The sequence below is a fragment of the Geotrypetes seraphini genome, chromosome 13 (genome assembly GCF_902459505.1).
Source record: "Geotrypetes seraphini chromosome 13, aGeoSer1.1, whole genome shotgun sequence".
Classification (NCBI taxonomy): domain Eukaryota; kingdom Metazoa; phylum Chordata; class Amphibia; order Gymnophiona; family Dermophiidae; genus Geotrypetes; species Geotrypetes seraphini.
Genome location: NC_047096.1, coordinates 19,638,631 through 19,657,949, shown reverse-complemented (window position 1 = coordinate 19,657,949; position 19,319 = coordinate 19,638,631). Strand labels below are relative to the sequence as shown.

Genomic DNA, 19,319 nt, shown 5'->3' with positions numbered 1-19,319 from the left:
ATACAATGGCATGATGACTTCCCGCGTCCTGGTTGTTATGCCCCTCTTTATGATGCCCAGCATCCTTACCCTCAATGAATATGCATGTTGGAGACAGTGTATGCATATTCATTATGGACAACCTGCTTGGTGGTTCCTGAGGACTGAATTGAGAACCGCAGCAGTAGAGAATGACACAGGGACAAATTTGTCACCATCCCCGCAGGAACTCAATTTCCCCGTCCCGTCCCCTCCCCATGGGTTTGGTCGCTGTCCCAGCCACATTTTCCATTAAGCTCTGCCTTAACAGCCCAAGCCTCAAACACTTATGATTTTAAAGTGTTTGAGGCTTGTGCAGACAAGGATGGAGCTTGCAGGAATGGGGCAGGGGCAGGAAAAGAACTCACGGGGACGGGATGGGAAAATAAGTTTCCGCAGAAATTTACCCCCGTGTCATTCCCTATTATAAAGAAGTAAGTCAGATATATCTTTGGTTCCATCTCTCCTAAGCTTCAATACACAATTTGAGATTAAATATATTTTAAGCACCAACTTTTAGAGGGAAATTCTATAAATAGGTTATATAATTTAATAAGCTCATATTTGAAAACAAAAAATTAATTGGATGATAGATGCCTATCTTAGGCACATTTCTGCATAAAATAGGTGCCTAACTCCAAAGTGGGCGTGTTTAGGGGCAGAGAAGGACGTAGGCGCCATTAGGTGCAATTTTCTAAAGCAGTGTCTTGCAAACTATTTCCTAAACAAGTGGCCACGGCTCAAGGGCACCAGGAAATGCGCAGACGTTGATGTGATGATATCATGGTCCGGTCTGTTCTATTTGGCATAAAGATGTTTGTCATTGAGGTGTCCTGTATGCTATATGCAATTTTATATATTGATGTATTTTAGGGTTTGGCCAGTTGTTTGGCCTTAAATGTTGTTCGTCATTGATGCGATGTGTATGCTTTATGCAATTTGATTTTTATATGTAAGTGTGTAATTTGTATGATAAATGTTGTGTCTTATTTTGGATGTTATTATGTAACTCGCCCTGGATATGGGCGGGCGATAAACAAACACTCAATCATGTGCACACATTGACATCATCACGTCGACGTTTACGTATGCACACAGACTCTACAGATGGGTCCTTCAGCTGGGTGGGGGGAGGTAACAGGAAAGGCGTGGAGAGCAGTAGAGGTGCCAGGGAGGAGAGGCATCGTCAGTCTACTTCCATTTGCGTCAGAGAAGAAGCTTCCGCCCACACACACAAACGACTGCAGGCACAGGCAGGCTTCGCCAACTTCAGTAAGTTTCTTTTCTAAAGCACTGCAAAGGTAAGGGGGAAGGAGGGAGATAGATTTGGACATAGGGAGGGAGGGAGGGGGCCGCGCACATGATCGGTGATCGCGCGCCTTCCCTCCCTTAAGTTTCTTTACTAATGCGCCACGAAGGTAAGGGGGAGGGAGGAAGATTCTTGGGCTGCTGAAGGGCAGTGAGATGGTGAGTGGGAAGAGTGGATGCTGTGGGTACGGGGCGGTGAAGGGGACGGTGGTCTGGTGACGGGGACAGATTTTTTTCCCCGTGTCATTCTTTAACATGATCATAGATTCCAGTGCCTGCTATGAGCTTTACTGCAACCTTTTGAATCAATTGGAGGCATTCAAAGTCTACTACATGAAAGTCAGATAATCTCTAGACTGTTGATAACAAGAATATAAGGTAGAATCCAGAGAAGATTGACTTGCACAAATTCTTCTTAGTATAAATAAACTTTTCGTAACCAAATTAGAGAAGTGTGGTTGAAAATTCAAGTCTTTGTAAAGTTATCACACCCAGAATTCTTAACACTGTAACCAGAGGAACAGAAGTACCAGATTGCAGAGGGAACTAAGTACAGTATTTGAAGGAATAATACCAGTGCAGGTCAAAATTACACCTGTGTTCAGGGCACAGAGATGCATTGATCTTGAAAAGAAAAATTATAGCATATCATGATCTTTTGTGAACCAATCGGAACTCCTATGATAACATTCCAAAGAATAGCGTTAGGCAAATAGGAACCAGCTTATATCCCCATGCTGCTCAGACGATGATGGCAGATGAAGACTGCAAATCCCTACAGTTGCCCTTCGCTGTTGCAGAACTGCAGACTCTTTCTTATCTCCGACTTTCACTAACTCCCCACAATTAGGCATTGAATTGCAGTATGGTGCAGTTTTGGCTCCGACTGTATTGAATAGGAAGCCATGCCATGCATTCACTGCACTGTCTACCCAGAAATACTCGGTAAGGCTACTCTTAAGTTTAGCCTACCTAGCTTCATATCATGGCTTCCTTTTCTAGAAATTCAATTCCTCCCCAAAATTGCTTACCTCATCTGCACTTTTTATACCTTGGTGGTAATTCAATGCCTTGTTCACAGTCCCCTTTGCCCTCCTCTCCCTAGAATAGAAAGTCTCCCCTCATAAGTTTTCTTGCTGCAGACATGTCAAGCGTCCTCTCTCTATCAGACTGAGGAAGGACAGTATCTTTAAGAAAAGAAAAGAAAAAAAAAAAGGCCTTTGCACATTTTTCACATGGTCTGAAAAATAGAATTCCAAATGTGTTTAAGCAGAAATTTGTTTCACTGATCTACTCAACATACTCCACACTTTCAATGAAAGAACAAATTATACAAATATATATTTTTTAAAGTAATTAAGAATAAGAAGCCAAGGTATCGTGGTTACACAAATCTACATCTCGTTGAGTTTTTGACATCATTTTAAGTGGACTAAATTAAGAACATAAGAACATAAGAAGTTGCCTCCGCTGAGGCAGACCAGAGGTCCATCCTGCCCAGCGGTCCGCTCCCGCGGTGGCCCATCAGGCCTAATTGCCTGAACAGTGTCCCTGACTAATTTTGTAACTGCCTCTAATCCTCTAATCCTATCCCTATTACCTACCTCTACTCCTATCTGTACCCCTCAATCCCTTTGTCCTCCAGGTTCCTGTCCAGACCTTCTTTGAAGCCCTGTAGCGTGTTTCTGCTTATCACATCCTCCGGGAGCGCGTTCCATGTATCCACCACCCTCTGAGTGAAAAAGAACTTCCTGGCGTTTGTTCTAAACCTTCCCCCTTTCAATTTCTCTGAGTGCCCCCTTGTACTTGTGGTTCCCCGTAATTTGAAAAATCTGTCCCTGTCTACTCTTTCTATGCCCTTCATGATCTTGAAGGTTTCTATCATGTCTCCTCTAAGTCTCCGCTTTTCTATGTAATTGCAATGTAATTTGAATGCATTTTGCAAATGTACTGTCCTTGAGCTGACTGACGAATGTTTTAACTGCTAACCGCTTAGTTATAGGCGGTTTAGAAATTTTAGAAATAAATATCTTTCAACTCAGTATCGTATTTTCATGCATATAATGCGCGCGCTATACAAGATTTTACAAACCGCGGAATAACCATGCGCGTAATATCCGTGAGCGCGTTATACATTTTTTTTTTACATTGCTGATACCACATTCGGCGACACCCATACGCAGAGACGGCATTTGCCGCCCTGATAATGGCGCCCCTACCATATGGGTAATTTTGGCCCTTCTCAGTCCCCGCCGGTGGAGCTGAGGGCGCTTCCTGGACCCCTCGACGCCATGTTGGACAAAGAATATGTATACGAAAGATACATTCATGGAGTCGGACGACCAACCAAACCAATAGAGGAATTAAAGACCCGGGATGAATAGAAAGACCTGTCAACTATAGCCCACAGAGGAAAAAGGTGTAGGGAATAATTGTAATAGGGAGTCTTTTATTCCTTTAGCCCTTAGTTCTGTAGGCCGAAGTCAACCAGTCTTTCCATTCATCCCGGGTCTTTGTTAATCCTTCTACTGGTTTGGTTAGTGGGCCCCTATTCGCCCGTTCGAACTCAAATCGGGGTGGCAGGAGCATGCGCGGTATACGCATGGGCGCGTTATAACGAAATTTTTTTACATAAATGTCTTGTTCCCGCGTGCTATACACGTATGCGTGTTATATGCGTGAAAATACGGTAATTGGTGGACGCAGCATTCGGAGCCTGGAGTTATTTACCCCACCCCCCTTTTACAAAACCGTAGCGTGGTTTTAAGCACCGGCCATGGCGGTAACAGTTCAGACGCACATAGGAATTCTTTGAGCGTCGGGAGCTGTTACCGCCATGGCCGGTGCTGAAAACCACGCTACGGTTTTGTAAAAGAGAGGGTTAATATGTGTCACTGCACAGCAGGACAGTGGAGATTTCCGCTATACTCCCTGCAGTCTGTTAGCTCAAGCTCTTTCAGGTCGATTGGCAACAGTTTGTGGATTACAGCAGGGGTGTCCAATGTCGGTCCTCGAGGGCCGCAGTCCAGTCGGGTTTTCAGGATTTCCCCAATGAATATGCATTGAAAGCAGTGCATGCAAATAGATCTCATGCATATTCATTGGGGAAATCCTGAAAACCCGACTGGATTGCGGCCCTCGAGGACCGACATTGGACACCCCTGGATTACAGTCTTCCTAGATCAGGGGTAGGGAACTCCGGTCCTCGAGAGCCGTATTCCAGTCGGGTTTTCAGGATTTCCCCAATGAATATGCATTGAAAGCAGTACTTGCAAATAGATCTCATGCATATTCATTGGGGAAATCCTGAAAACCCGACTGGAATACGGCTCTCGAGGACCGGAGTTCCCTACCCCTGATCTAGGAAGACTGTAATCCAGGGGTGTCCAATGTCGGTCCTCGAGGGCCGCAGTCCAGTCGGGTTTTCAGGATTTCCCCAATGAATATGCATTGAAAGCAGTGCATGCAAATAGATCTCATGCATATTCATTGGGGAAATCCTGAAAACCCGACTGGATTGCGGCCCTCGAGGACCGACATTGGACACCCCTGGATTACAGTCTTCCTAGATCAGGGGTAGGGAACTCCGGTCCTCGAGAGCCGTATTCCAGTCGGGTTTTCAGGATTTCCCCAATGAATATGCATATGAAAGCAGTACTTGCAAATAGATCTCATGCATATTCATTGGGGAAATCCTGAAAACCCGACTGGAATACGGTTCTCTAGGACCGGAGTTCCCTACCCCTGTTTTACACCATCCATATTTCCCTCAAATCTTCCTGTTTCACTGCTGCAAATTACCTCTACAACCTAATGCTGTTCACGCCATGCTTTACTGTAGGATGATGTTAGCAAGGTGATGCGTCACCCATTTTGCTTAGCACTGAAAACAAAACATTTCTCATTTCTGCCAGAGACTCTGCTGCTCTTTTAAAATACGATTAGGCCTCGCAGGAACATTCCTCATCCATTTCCTTGATCCATGGCGTTTGACTTTGCAGGAATAGCCCAAAAAGTCAGTATATTGGCGATACCAAACTGTTCTACCTTAAAGTGTTAGCCCTGCCTGTAGGCCCAAGGGAGATTCAAACACATTGTAAGAATGCTTCAGTCTTCCCCCAATCTGTACCTTTGAATCAACTAGAGCAGCTTTCTAGTGGCAGTGTGTTTAAATATTTGTTTCAAAAATATCTTACAACATGACCAACTCAATTTTTCTTTCAGGATTATTTGAATCAGCTCATCTACTGTGATTGAACATTGAACTGTGATTAGACCTGTGGTAATTTGGATTTGCTGTGACAAAAGGTATGAAGACTTGTTTGGATTGTTATTTTTTGTTTGTTTCATTTTAAGACAGAAGTATTTGAAAAATGTACAAAAGCATGAAGACATTTTATAAGAATCTGTAACAGTTATTTCCTGGATACAGAAATTGGGTCTTCATTAGGGATCACTATTAATACCATGGGCAGAGCCACACCTTGGCACCTTGGTCTCTGAGGTTTGGGTTACCTGGCACATGAGGATGGTGACTGCTAACTCTCCAGGCCGTAGCAGTACTCCCTCTAACTAATTATTGGGTCCAGGGCTCCAGGCTTTTAGAACTGGAAACAAGGTGTCCCTAGTTTAAGGGTATTCCTTCTCTAGGCTAATGATGTCACCAGATACCATGAGACTCCATCATTCCTGCAGCCAGATCACTCATTCTAATCTCACTCAGCAGTAGCCAACTGTTCAAAGATGAAGCATGTTTAAGCTGGACCTGATATACACCCACCAGGGCCTCCACAAGGACTTACTCTTATGCTCTTCACTGTATGAAAGATGCTTAGCGTTCTTGGAAGGGGTTGGGCTTAGTCTGTTTACAGAGAGATGGCACCTGCCTACCCCCAGACTGGGAAGTGGTGGTGTGTGATTTCTGTCTTGCATCAATTCCACTAGCTGTAGCTTCTTGCTTTCCTAGTTATGTTTTTTGTTTCCAAGAACACAGCTGGTACCAGCAGCTACAAGTTTTTCCTATCCATAAATCTTCCTTTGCATCTCTATGCTAGCAGCATGCCCTATGCACTTAGCAGCTACCGAAGGCTGAAACCTTTCCTTCTTGAATAGATCCTTCCTCTAAATCTCACACTCTTACCTCAGCCCTTACAGAAACATAAGCATACATGACTTACTCAATCAAAGCAATGGATCATCCCTAGTATGAAGGGGCATTCAATACATTCATCTACCTCAGTAAGAAAGAAGAGTTTTAAAAAAAATATGTGTTTATTTTTCAATATAGTCCCCTGATAGCTCCATACACTTTCCCTGCAATTACTTTAATCCCTTTGAAAATAATTCTTCTGTTTGACCTTCCAAACCAAGATGCCACAGCTTCCTTGCCATCTTCACCACTTGAGAACCACTGAACACTGCTGTCCACAGAGAGATTTCTTCAAAACTCAGAACAGGAAATAATCTGAGGGAGCCAAGTCAGCACTGTAGGATGAATGGTTCAGCTGCTGAAACCCACATTCTTGGGTGGCAACCTGTGATTGTCAAATATGCACTGGTGCATTGACGTGAAGAAGCAGTATGCCTGCTGTGAGTTTTCCTCATTTTCCATTTTTTTCTCCTTGATTCCCACAAAGTGATCATTGTGTTGGCATAACTATTCCCCCCCCCCAGTTATAGTTGTCTTTTGCAGCATGAAACCAGATGCAAGTCCTTCATCATCCCAGAAGACAGTTGCTATGACTTTTGCTTGCAGATTTTTCTGTCTTGAACTTTTTTGGGGTGGGGGATGACTTGCTCTTCCACTGCATTGACTCCATTTTGGATTCAGGCTCTCTGTGATAGACCCAAGTCTCATCTCCAGTTACCAAACAATGAAAAAAATTCACTTGGTCTTCACAGAGCATCTTCAAGTTCTCCTGGCAGCAATGGAGCCTTATGGGCTTCTGACATGGCATCAGCATTAACCTTGGACATGCCCAACTTTTCATGACTTTCCAAAGGTACCTGCTGAGATGTTAATTTCATCAGCTATTCGGGGAAACCTTAATTCATCTGACAAAATTAAATCCTCAACTTTCTTGCTCATTGCTGTGGAAGTTGCTTCTATAAGCTGACCAGTATGAGGGCTATCTTCAATGGACTCTCTACTCCACTTAAACTGCGTACTCCAAAATTTTACATTGTAGGATGATGGGGCAGACTCAAACTGCAGTCATGTGTTCATGAATCTTCTTTGGCTTTTTCCCTTTTTATGAGAAATTTTAACACTGAATGGTGCTCCAAATCTAGCAGTTTCTTACTTGATTTGCACGAGGACTCTCCTGACATCCTGTCTCTTGGAGTGGTAGACTCACACTGAACCGCAACTGTGCATGAGCAACCTTAAGACATGTCACAACATGCACAGAATTGTTTCAACACACTTGCTACTTTCTTTCATACTCAGGTAAATTATTGAATGACCCTTGTACCTTGCATCTGATGGCAACAAACAGCAGGGGTAGGGAACTCCGGTCCTCAAGAGCCGTATGCCAGTCGGGTTTTCAGGATTTTCCCAATGAATATGCATTGAAATCAGTGCATGCAAATAGATCTGATGCATATTCATTGGGGAAATCCTGAAAACCCAACTGGAATACGGCTCTCGAGGACCGGAGTTCCCTACCCCTGGTTTAGAGGAAGTGATAGGCCATACAATAATCCTTACAATCTCTAGCCATTACACTTTAGGCATGTGTGGAACCTAGGGTGACATCACTGACTACATCAAATAGTCTATGATTAGACACTCTTAAGCATGATAGACATCTTTCCAACACCTATAATAGCATCCCATGAAAATTACTTCTACTACAGGTTACATCGATGCTGTTCTTGTTTGCCTCAAACTTGCTGGCTGATAGCTTTGCAATGGGGGCACCTTGTCCTTATATTATGACCAAATCCCTCATCACACCTTCCGGGATGTTATATAATCTCACCTCAGTCAATTATAATCCAAGTGAAAAGGCCCAAGTTTTGAACCTCTCTTCATATGGAAAATGCTCCCAACTCCTCACCACCTTTAGTGCAAGTCCCTGCTCCTCTCCCAGAGGGTATTATCTCCTTAATGATCTAAGAATTTCAAATGTACGCACGTTATACATTTCTAGATAAGATTAACCCCCCCATCCTGTTAGTCTAATGTAAATTAGCTGTCAAAAAAGCTGACATTTTTACTGAACTACTATAATTTTTTTTCTATAGCGCTACTCGAACATAACACAGCACTGTACACATTTTATGTAGGTACTTTCTCTGTCCCTAGTGGGTTCACAATCTATTTTTTTTTTTTGGGGGGGGACGGTAAATGGGGCCTGCTTTAAGTGTGATTCAGTTAAGTACTAGGGGGCTCATTAAAAAAAAAAAAAAAAATGGCATAAAGTAGCACTTGGACATCTTACTCGCCAAGACGTCCAAGTGCCAATTTTCAAAACTAAGTTTTTAGACGTCTTGCAGGTCATTTACCCTTGATGTCTAAATGTTTAGGAGGCATGTTTTGGGGTGAATTTGAGCAGTCTTAGCACTTAAGACATCTTGAGGTGATTATCAAACATTTCCTGAGATGTCCAGGATGTTTAGACATCTGGAGCTAGACCTATTTGAAAAGCGTCTAAGTGCCAAAAATGTACCCAAATTGACCAGATGACCACTGGAAGGGATTAAATAATGACCCCCCCCACAAAGATCTCATTAAAACAGTACATACACTTCTCCCTCCGTATTCACAGTTTCGATTATTTGCGGTTTTTAGCTTACAGGCTCCTCCCCCCAAATTACATCAGCTTGCATAGAGAAATCGCCGATTCCCAGCACTTTCTTCACCGTGTTTTGCCTGTCCTTCAGGAACAGGTCAGGTCTCCCACCATGTTATTCACAGTTTCACCATACTCACAATGTTTTTTAATAGAAAACAGCGAACAACATATGAAAAAGTTATTTGCGGTTTTTCTGTATTTGTGGTTCTATTAATCCCCTATCACAGCGAATACGGAGGGAGAAGTGTACCTATCTCTAAAACAGCAGCATCTAGTATAGGAAAATCTAGCAGCGCAGCACACAGGTGGGCTAGTGAACCATAAAGAGGAGGACCCAGGCTCATAAGCCACTCTAAACCACTACATGTATGGTGTTAAGTATGAGGCCACCAAAACTGCATTATGCCATAAGGGCTATTCATCTGGGTTTAGTAGCTTTGGGGTGTTTTTTTGGGGGGGAAGAGCTCACCATAAATAAGGGGATTATGGTAAGATGTACTGTACATCTGGCACCCTTTAAGTGAAGTTCACAACAGTGCCCTTTAAGGTGCCCCACTGCTCTGTTGGCATGTCTTTGTGGCCCGTCCATTACAATACTGGTCCCTCCCACATCCAAATGGTCTGGATTTGGATAATTTGAACTTGGATATTTTTGTGGTCAAAAATGGTGAACAAAGTTAGGTATTCTAAGGTTGGACATCCTGAAGACCAAGACATCCAAATAAATCATTTTAAAACACAAATTTAGACATCTAGCAGTTTCAAACATTGATGTGTTCCCCCCTCACCCCCCCCCCTTTAGACATCCTAACAAAAATGCATCTCCATGGCTTTCTACATTTATGGAATATTCATATTCGAGCCTACTGAAGTACTGATTGATAAATCATCACAGCTCATGCTGATCAGCTAAAGCAACCCTTAGAAGCCTTCTGTACTGCTCTGATGTACGATCCTACTTCTGGCGATACAGCCTTGCTTTCTGATGTATGATGAAAGCTGTAATTTGAATTTCTATAGCACAAAAAGCCCACAAAGGCTCCCCCATGTTGCTTTCTCACATATAGACAGACACACTGCACATATGTCCCTCTGTAAATGAAATTATGATCTGGAATCAATCAGATCTAGTTTTACAACAAGAATGAAAACTGGACAGAGTAGATGGGCCTTAATACTGCTTAGCTGCCATCAGATTTTCTTTCTATAGTACCGGTAGGATCATTCTATTCATTCCACTCCCAATGAAGCTTTTATCAAATATATAGTACAGGCTTGCTTCTGGACTATAATACAAGGAGCCACCAACAACCAGCTCAAGATCAAACAATTTGCTAGCCAACTAATGTCACAAGTAGATCCAGAACGAGTTCACTATACCTTCAGCCACTCATGTTGGTTGTCCATGCCTCCCTTGTCTGGGCTTGTCTTGCTAGCTGCTCTGAGAAAACTTCTTCTACCCTCTTTCAGTAGTGGGAGACAGCTTGGATTTAAATCAACCTTGTGCCTCCAGCTTTTAATGACGTCTTGCCCCAGCTCGTGTGTCCTTCCCTTCCCCAGCTATGGGGAGATGCTGTTTCACAGCCTCTTCCCTCATATAGCAGACTGATATGCAGGGTGCTGCTAACATCAGCACCCGAAAGCCGTAATAGGGGCTTTGCACTGCACCCCATGAACACCTAGCACCAGAAAACGCATGCAATTTTTTTTTCTAGTCATTAATAAGTCAAACTAGAGATATCAGTAAACAGTAAATGTAAAATATTGCCCGAGACTCAGGCTAATCAAATGTAAAGCCACCTTTCTCCACCTGCCTTTTAGAAACTCGTATAGTTCTAGCTCCAAACCCCAAGGATAACAGGATACAGTAAAGCAGACACAACTACTCATCCCAGCAGCCCATTGTTCCTGCACTTTCTTCATTTTTATCCCAGAGAAATCCCATAAATCATGGCAAACCAATATTAAATCATTAACCAGGTTTTACTAGTATGTGGTCAATGACCACCCTGAGAAGGTGCAACTGTTAACTCTGCTTTAAACTTATTTCCCTTTTCCACCCCTTCAGCTTAAGTGTGGAACTCCTTCACTTTCTGTACGAGGGGCTGCTGAAAAGTTCTGTCTGACCAAGAAGAGAATGACATGGAGCCATGAAACTTACAAGTTACGCCACACTTTTCTTGAACTTTTCATTTCAACGATATGAAATGAAACAAGTGTCAAGAAAAGTGTGGAATAATGTATAATTTCATGGCTCCACATCATTCTCTTTTTGGTTGGGCTGAGAACTTTTCAGCAGCCCCTCGCATATAGGTGCAACTTTTATTAAGGCAATCTCTGTATTCACTTATCCATGGTCACTTTTGAACCACACTAAACATTTAGTCTAATATGCAGCATGTTTTATATTTAATAGTGATAAAAACACTAAATTATGAGAATCCTCATCAGTGTCACTGATAATACAGTTGTATTTGTTCTGCCAGACTTACTTCATAACCAATCAGAATTATGTTACATATTAGTCCAGTACTGACTGATGAAAGTTACAATCATTTCTCCTTAAAAGCATTTCAATTCCCTGGGAGAACCGCTGCACTACAGAATGAACCTCAAGACTTCTAAATTCTTCTTGGTTCTACACATTCATCTGCATTTAAAGCAGCCAGCTTATTCTGACTGACTGCAAGTCCATGCTTTACTCCTAAACTTGCCCCCCCCCTACCCCATAACTGTATTTCTTACAAATCTATAGGTTAATATCTATCTGGTCACCTCCATCTGTCTGCACTCTGTTTTCAGATCTATAAAATTTCTTGGTCTCTTGTCTTCCTTAGCATACTTGTAACTTGCCTTGTTTAATGTGACTGGATTCAGAAACAAGGTCACAAAATTATGATCTCCTCAAACCATGCACAGAAGAAACTATTTCTGCACTGAAATAAGCAATTTCTTTAAAGCTACTTTCAGTTCTCCCATCTACTGCCTTTAAAAGGGATCTCTCAATCACTTCTGTAATAGCCCAGAGCTACCTCTAAACATGCAGCTTACCTGTCCTGCTCCAGCTAAGTTATGGCCACATTTCAGTTAAAAAGGACCGGTTGATAAGCCAAAGCTTGTTCGATGTGTATTTTCTACACACCACTACCTGCTAAGAAAATTCTATGCTCCCTGAAAATGGCAAACAAGCTGATCGTTGTTGGGGGGGGGGGGGGGGGGAGAATAGAAAACAGTTGAGACAAAAAGGGGAAGGGGAATTAGTGGGGAAGGTGTAGAGAGAGGAAACAACAGATTGAGGGGAGGAGTGTAAAGGAGAGAGAAAGAGAGGACAGTTAGAACAGACAAAACTCAAGAATGGCTGGCAGAGGTTGGCTAAGTGCAGCTGACAGCTGCAAGTCTGAGGGCGTGGAGGGGAGGGCACGCAGATATGAAGACAGGGTGTGATATGGAGTGGGTAAGAGAGAAATACAGAAACTGTCAGCTGAGGGGGGACAGATGAGGGAGTGCACAAACCAGAGGAACAGAAACAATGTGCAAATAGCTAAATCTTGTTTTCACTTTGAAATACAAGCGATTGGAATCCTACTGAACAAGTTGTAGCCACACATTCCTTGTAACTTTCATGGGTTTCTTACTCCTTTGACCCGCTCAGGAACAAAAATAAAATGCATAAGGAAAACAATTCCTAACCCATATCTGACAACTGTAGACTACATCTGTTACAGGGTTGCAAAAAGAAAAAGAGGATATTATTCTTCCAGCAATGTCAGGAAAAAGTTACCTGTTTGGGCCAGCATCTGATACGATGGTCACAGGTATGGACTACAGCTTTGACACTGCATAATGATTCTAGTGATGTGTCCATTCTAGTGATCTGTGTCCACCCATCTACACCTCTCAGGCTTTCTGCCTAGGTTGCACCAGACCACAGCAAGTGCAGCACAAGTAGACAGAAGAGTAGCAGCAGAAAAAGAGCTTAAGAATGTCAAAGATTTTCAGAAACAGTCCATGCTTCACTTTGCAATTGCTGGAAGGTTTAGACCAGTAAATTAAAGATCCCCATAGCTAGATAAATGTGGGGCAAGGAATTGGTTATATCTAAGAATCAAGAGCAGATTTAAGTGGGTTCTATACTTCCATGAGCTCCCCTGTGCTGCAGAACTGTGTGAGTAGCGCACATGGTGGTCCAGCAAAGGTAAAATAAATAGCATGTAAAAAGAAGAAAGTCTATGGGCCATAAAAGAACTTTATGTACGGCTAGAAAAAGCATGTTGCAGCTGACTTCACCAAATGCAGGCTTGAAGAACTCAGATGCAGGTAGGGGGCACCCTGGGTCAGATAAAGCACTAAATTATGGCAAAGTGCACAAAGGTTAGGTTACCAGATTGTCAGTTTAAAAAATCTTAAATTCTGACCCGAGATGTTTGCTCCTTTCTCTTTCCATCTAGTTCATTCTGGAAATAAAATTTCAAATATTTTCTTTCCTTCTTTAACACTTTTCCAACATGTGGCAGAAAAAAGTTTAAGGGGTGACTCAAGGGCACAGATTAGCTTCAAACGTGTGGTCATCCCATAATCTAACCAACAAGTAACCCCCGTCTCCAAAATATGTAGTTTTCAGATACAATCCCACCTGTGAAGTTCTCATTCCATCTAATAGCATTTAGTGCAATACGTAAATAATAACAACAGTTTATATACCGCAGGACTGTGAAGTTCTATGCGGTTTACATAAGATTAAAAGAAAGTACAAATTGATTGAGCTTAGAGGAGGTGAGAGGAAGTGGTTAAGAGGTCAAGGGAACAGTTATTGAGGGGAAAGAGATGGGCAGATATGTTTTTAGGCGCTTCCTGAATTTCTGATAAGTAGTGGGTGAGAGCAATTGTTCTAGGTCTTTACCCCATAATGCTGCCTGATGTGAGAGAAGGTGTTGATGGTGTTTTTTCAGTTTACATCCTCTAACTGGGGGGGGGGAGAGGGAAACGAAGGTCAAATGTGAGCTTCTCTTGTGTCTGTTGGCTGAGAGGGAGAAAAGGTCAGTTATGTATTTAGGGGCTAGTCCGTATAGTACTTTAAACTGCAAAGGCAGGTGAACTTAAACTTTACGCGCGCTTCCATGGGCAGCCAGTGCAACTGCCGGTAGTAAGATATCACGTGATCAAATTTCTTTAGCCCGAAGATTAGTCTGACCGCTGCATTTTGCATTAATTGTAAATGTTGCATATTCTTTTGGGAAATTGTTAGATGCAGCAACATCCATGACATGCACTTATGAATTTCCTGCTCAGGTAACAACCCCAGTTGGGGTTGTGACCCAGTTTCAGAAGCCATGTTCTTTTGTAAAAGAGCAAAGAGGCACATTCTAGGAGGGATTTCAGGCTCTGTTAAGACATCAAGGCCCTTTCCTCTATAAATGTACCAGATTTCCATCTTTGGAAGGATTCTTCTGTAGGATGATCCTCATTCCCTCATACAATGTGACTTCAACTTATTCCAAGACGAAGTTAAAACAACCCCTCCTTTCCCAAGCTTTTATTGCCAATATACATTTTTGCAGAGCCCACTGCAGAGATATCCACAGACCAGTCACAGAGTAAAATATACACAGAATTTGTATAAAATATTCCTTAAAGCTTTTATTTATAAATTCAAGTTATTATACAATACTATTTAGTACTAAAAAAGCAAACCACCATTACATAATAAAAAATGGGATAAAAATATTCAGAGGCAGACCCCCCCCCTAATTCAGAAGAGTTTAATGGCTTATTATGCCCCTAGTTGAGTAATATGTAGGCCAGCTCATGATTTAAATCTAAACATAACTAGAAGTAGGGTTACTACATGGCTCCAGCAAAAGGAGGATGGATTGAGACATCCGGGTTTTTACTTCCAGTGAAAGCAATGGAAGTAAGAATGACTAATAGAGACATCCGGGTTTTTACTTCCAGTGAAAGCAATGGAAGTAAGAATGACTAATAGAGACATCCGGGTTTTTACTTCCAGTGAAAGCAATGGAAGTAAGAATGACTAATAGAGACATCCGGGTTTTTACTTCCAATGAAAGCAATGGAAGTAAAACCTGGATGTTTTAATCCCTCCTCTCTTTTTTTTTCTGGAGCCGTATGGTAACCCTAACTAAAAGAGAAAAGCTCCTTGCTACTAGATGCACTGCTTTAGAGACTAAAGCAGGAAGCAATGTCAGCACATCTCGGAAAGAGTAGCCACACTGACACTGGATCTGTGCTAATTACATCACACAGTGATGTCAGCATTTAAAGCAGGATCTGAATTTGCTGTCTAGCTAGTAGGCATGTGGCTGGCAACATGGGAACTCTTCTTTAATTTGTCATAGAAGAGCTCACCCTAAGCTTCTCCACTCCTAATGGGGATGGCCCCAGGAAAACCTATGCATGGGGCCCTGGGCCTTGGCCCTTATCTGCCGTCACTTTCTATGTAGATATAGCATGAGGTAAGACGGTGCCTTCTGTATGGCACCCAGAATCATCATATGAACAAGCTTTCAACAAGTAAATATCAAAGAAGTAGTGTACAAACTTCAAATGGCCAGTTGAGGTTTCTAGAGAATATATTTTCTTATATTGCTGTGATAGGTGAACTGGTGAAAACCTCACAATATGCCATCTTGGACTGTTTTCTATCCACTTTAATCACTCTGATTAAGGCACCAAGCCTGCAATTTCGGCAAGAAAATTACCTTTTCTAGTATTTCAGTTAAATTCCATAGACACAAAAAGACCAACACACTGAACAATGTGCAAACCATTACAATGGCAGCAGGTCCACTCAGAGCTCATCAATCAGGGAAGCAAGCCATGCCAATGTGCTACAGAAAAATGAAACTTTCCCAGCATTACAAATTAAGTACCATCAACAAGACATTTCTCAAAACAAAAAAGTTCTGTAGATCCCACGACATTCTCTTCTCCCATTCTGGGAACATGAATCAGAATGCTAAGCCTGTCTAAGTTTCCAAGTTTATTTATAAGAGTGGCTCTGACCATTACCAGAGCAGGCACATAGTTAGCTCAAGTCAGCGAAAACTGCAAAAGAATCCCTGTAAAGGGCAAATATTAATAGCCCATCATAAATTATACTAGTGTGTGAAATACTGATATAAAAACAGATCTTAACATGCTTGGGAGAAGTAGTGTTTGTCATTGACCGCAAGGTTTGCATGCCCATCTCCCAACAAAGACACCCAAAAAGATAGAGATAAGGGTAAAGGAAACCAAAAAGCTGCAGGAGGGGAAGCTAGTATGCTGCGAGGTCATTGTTCTGCAAGGAGAATGAGACCCTGTAAAGTGTAAGAAGCATCAAAAGGGTGGGCTGTCTGGTTTCTCTTGTTCTGAAGTTAGGCAATCCCATGGTGTTTAATTAAGTCTGATGGTCAAAGGGCGTAAGTGGCTTTAGAGGGAACTGGCACGCTATGTAATCATTATGTTGACTAGAGGGCAGAAGAGACAGGCAGAAGAGGAAGAGTGGCTGTATTGGGCATGGGTCATAGTTGAGTGTGCTGGGCATTAGCGGAAGACAGGATATAATCCTCCAATGAAGAATGAACTTATTCTTCCATATATGAGATAGGACTAGGGTATCGGGGGCATTCAGTAGCCACATTAATGAAAATGATCTTTACTAAACAGTATTAAAAACATATAGCACATAAAAAATATTATATTCAAGAAAAACTTGATCACTAATTTCATTAGATTTGGTGTTTATTCTTAAAAGCATGCAGCAGGAACCAAGCCAACATCCAGAGGACAGATTATGGTAAAAGCATCTGTGACCTCCGGCATGCATGCCACAAACTCATCACTGCTGGTACACCACTCAGTCCACCTGTGCAATAAGCTCTTTCAGAATCCGTGGTCTGGCTGCGCTGATCTATAAAATGAGCTGGAATGGCAAGAGTTTTAAAAATTCATGGGCCAGTTGGGCTGATCTCACAATTTATAGATCGGCACAGCCAGAACATGAGTTTTGAAAAAGCTTACTGTGCAAGAGAAGAAATGTGCAGTTGGAACGGTGCTTGTGGACAGATCAGTGTCAGCAGGCTGCTGGTGCATAAAGTGCTGTCCAGTAAAGCCCTGGGGATTTATGAGGCTGGATGCTTAGGAATAGCCTCATTAGTTTTAGATTACCACAAAACTTGGTGTAAGATAATGGAGAGGATTAAGTAAAGATGACCATAAAGGATCTCAATTAGGGATGGTGGAGAATCTTTGTAGAGGACAACAAAAACTGACTTGGATAACAAATGATAGCCTACCAGGGGATGAGCTTGTACAACTGAGCATTAAGAAATGTGACCATAATCAAGGCCACTTACCACTGACTCAAAAAGTCCTGCAATTCTGTTCTATTTTAAAAAAAAAAAAGTGAGAAGGGGCAGGAACTGCCTGATGACTTTGTTCAATTCTTCCTTAGAAAGGAGTCATCCTCATTACTTCTCCTTCAGATCTTTCCCCTATTCAGTTGAAGGCAATCCCCTTCTCCATAGATTACAAATGCAGCTTTAATCTCTTATTTATACTGTCTTATCTGTGCACCTCTTCCTTCCTTCAATATATTTCCAACCCAATGGTGTATCACAAGGACAACCCCAGGAAGACAATTATTGATATCCTCAGCAATGTCGCCATGAAACAGACCACATTGGTGTGAAAGGACGATACACATTTGTAGAAATCTGCACCAGCAGCCCTTCTGCTTTGCTGTATCTTGCATGATCAAATTTTCAAACAAAATGTTTGCTGCTATTAAATCTCAGAACAGAAAGGGATGCAGCATGTTCTATCATGAGATGCACCAGTGGACACACTGAATGCTCATTCCGTCATCTCTTACCCTGTACTGCAGTCAGAGCTGGCTCTGCTGCAGAGATGTCAGAACAAAACAGCATATTGCACAAAGGAATAACTGGATACCGTTCTGAATTATGTCTATACAAACACTTGAAATAACTCAGTCTAAACGCAACACACTGGACTGTCAGACTTCCTATACTGGGATGCCAGTCCTACAGTTTGATATTTTAAGAATGCCCATATTTTGCCTCTCCTAGCTAAAATGTTCTTTGGATGTTGGACGCTTTCTCGGCAAATCAGTGGGAAAATCATCATGTTGATTATACCTCTCTGAGCTCTATTTTGTCAGAGCCAATACTGTCACACAGGTCACAGAGCCGACTGAAAATCCTTATACATCCCTAGATACCCAATCTCTATACAACCCTTTTACGCACAATGAAAGCCTGTAGTGTTCACTTAATTATACAGAACAGGGCTGACTCTCACACTTCTTGTATTTGCTTCTTAACTGCTGGCAAACACCTTCCCCAGACAGGTTCTGTGACATCCTGGAGTTTACTTTACAATGATGCTTTGTTTTTTTGTTTAGGCTGCTTGCCTCCATTCAACACAAGTTGCCATGTTCCAATATGTGGAGCTAAGCTTGCCCACTGCAGTGCAGTCTACAGAACACATCAACCAGTCCACCGTATGGTGCTTCTGAGCTCTCCTTCCCAACTCACCCCAGTGCATAGTTTCCCAAGCTAGCTTACTTTCCTTCAATTTCTAAACTGCCCTTTTGTGGAGAAGAGGTAGGGCAGTCTGAAATGCCAGATCAACATCCTGGCGGTGAAGGATGACTAGAATGACCCAACATATCCTCTCTATAGTTTTAATGTTCAGAATTTGAGACATTTATGGACTGTATCCATCGCCACACCAGCATGTCCTCTCCTGAAATCCTGTGCGACTCTGTCCGAATACGTGACTCATTTGAAGAGAGAAAATCCACCGCCTTGTCCCAGATTTTGCGCATCTTCTTCCTGGAAAGATAAAAACCTCCTCAGTCATTATTGAATTAATTTTTAATTTTTTTTAAATTCTTTATTCATTTTTTCATCTTTCAACAAGTGTACAATACACATATCAATAAATTAACAAATCACTTGAAAATCTTATCAGCAATGTCTTTATATAAATAATAATCCCTCCTCCCCTCCCTCCCTGATATTAATTTTCCAAATAACTCTCCAATACCCTCCCACCCCCCTTCTACTATAAAATGGTGTATCATTCACAGAAAACATGGTATTTAATCTTGACAATACAATGCTAATGGCTCCCAAATTTTAATAAAGTTTCTATAATTTCCTTTTT

General features: G+C 42.0%; 2 protein-coding genes across 3 annotated transcripts in view; both read right to left on the bottom strand.

The window, feature by feature from the left end:
* IP6K3 (inositol hexakisphosphate kinase 3) overlaps nt 1-12,472 on the bottom strand; it is a 45,400-nt gene extending 32,928 nt beyond the window's left edge. The window contains exon 1 of one of the 2 annotated variants that reach the window (XM_033917438.1): nt 12,177-12,472. The gene's annotated coding sequence lies outside the window, so the exon portion shown is untranslated. Of the gene's footprint in view, nt 1-10,505; nt 10,633-12,176 lie in introns of those variants that run through there. The other variant, XM_033917439.1, reaches the window with a different exon arrangement.
* A 3,398-nt stretch (nt 12,473-15,870) lies between these two features.
* The window catches only part of LEMD2 (LEM domain nuclear envelope protein 2), a 38,160-nt gene continuing 34,711 nt past the window's right edge, over nt 15,871-19,319 (bottom strand). The window contains exon 9 of the mRNA XM_033918404.1: nt 15,871-18,985. Coding sequence (XP_033774295.1) covers nt 18,835-18,985 — 151 coding nt within the window. The 3' untranslated portion in view covers nt 15,871-18,834. The remainder of the gene's footprint in view (nt 18,986-19,319) is intronic.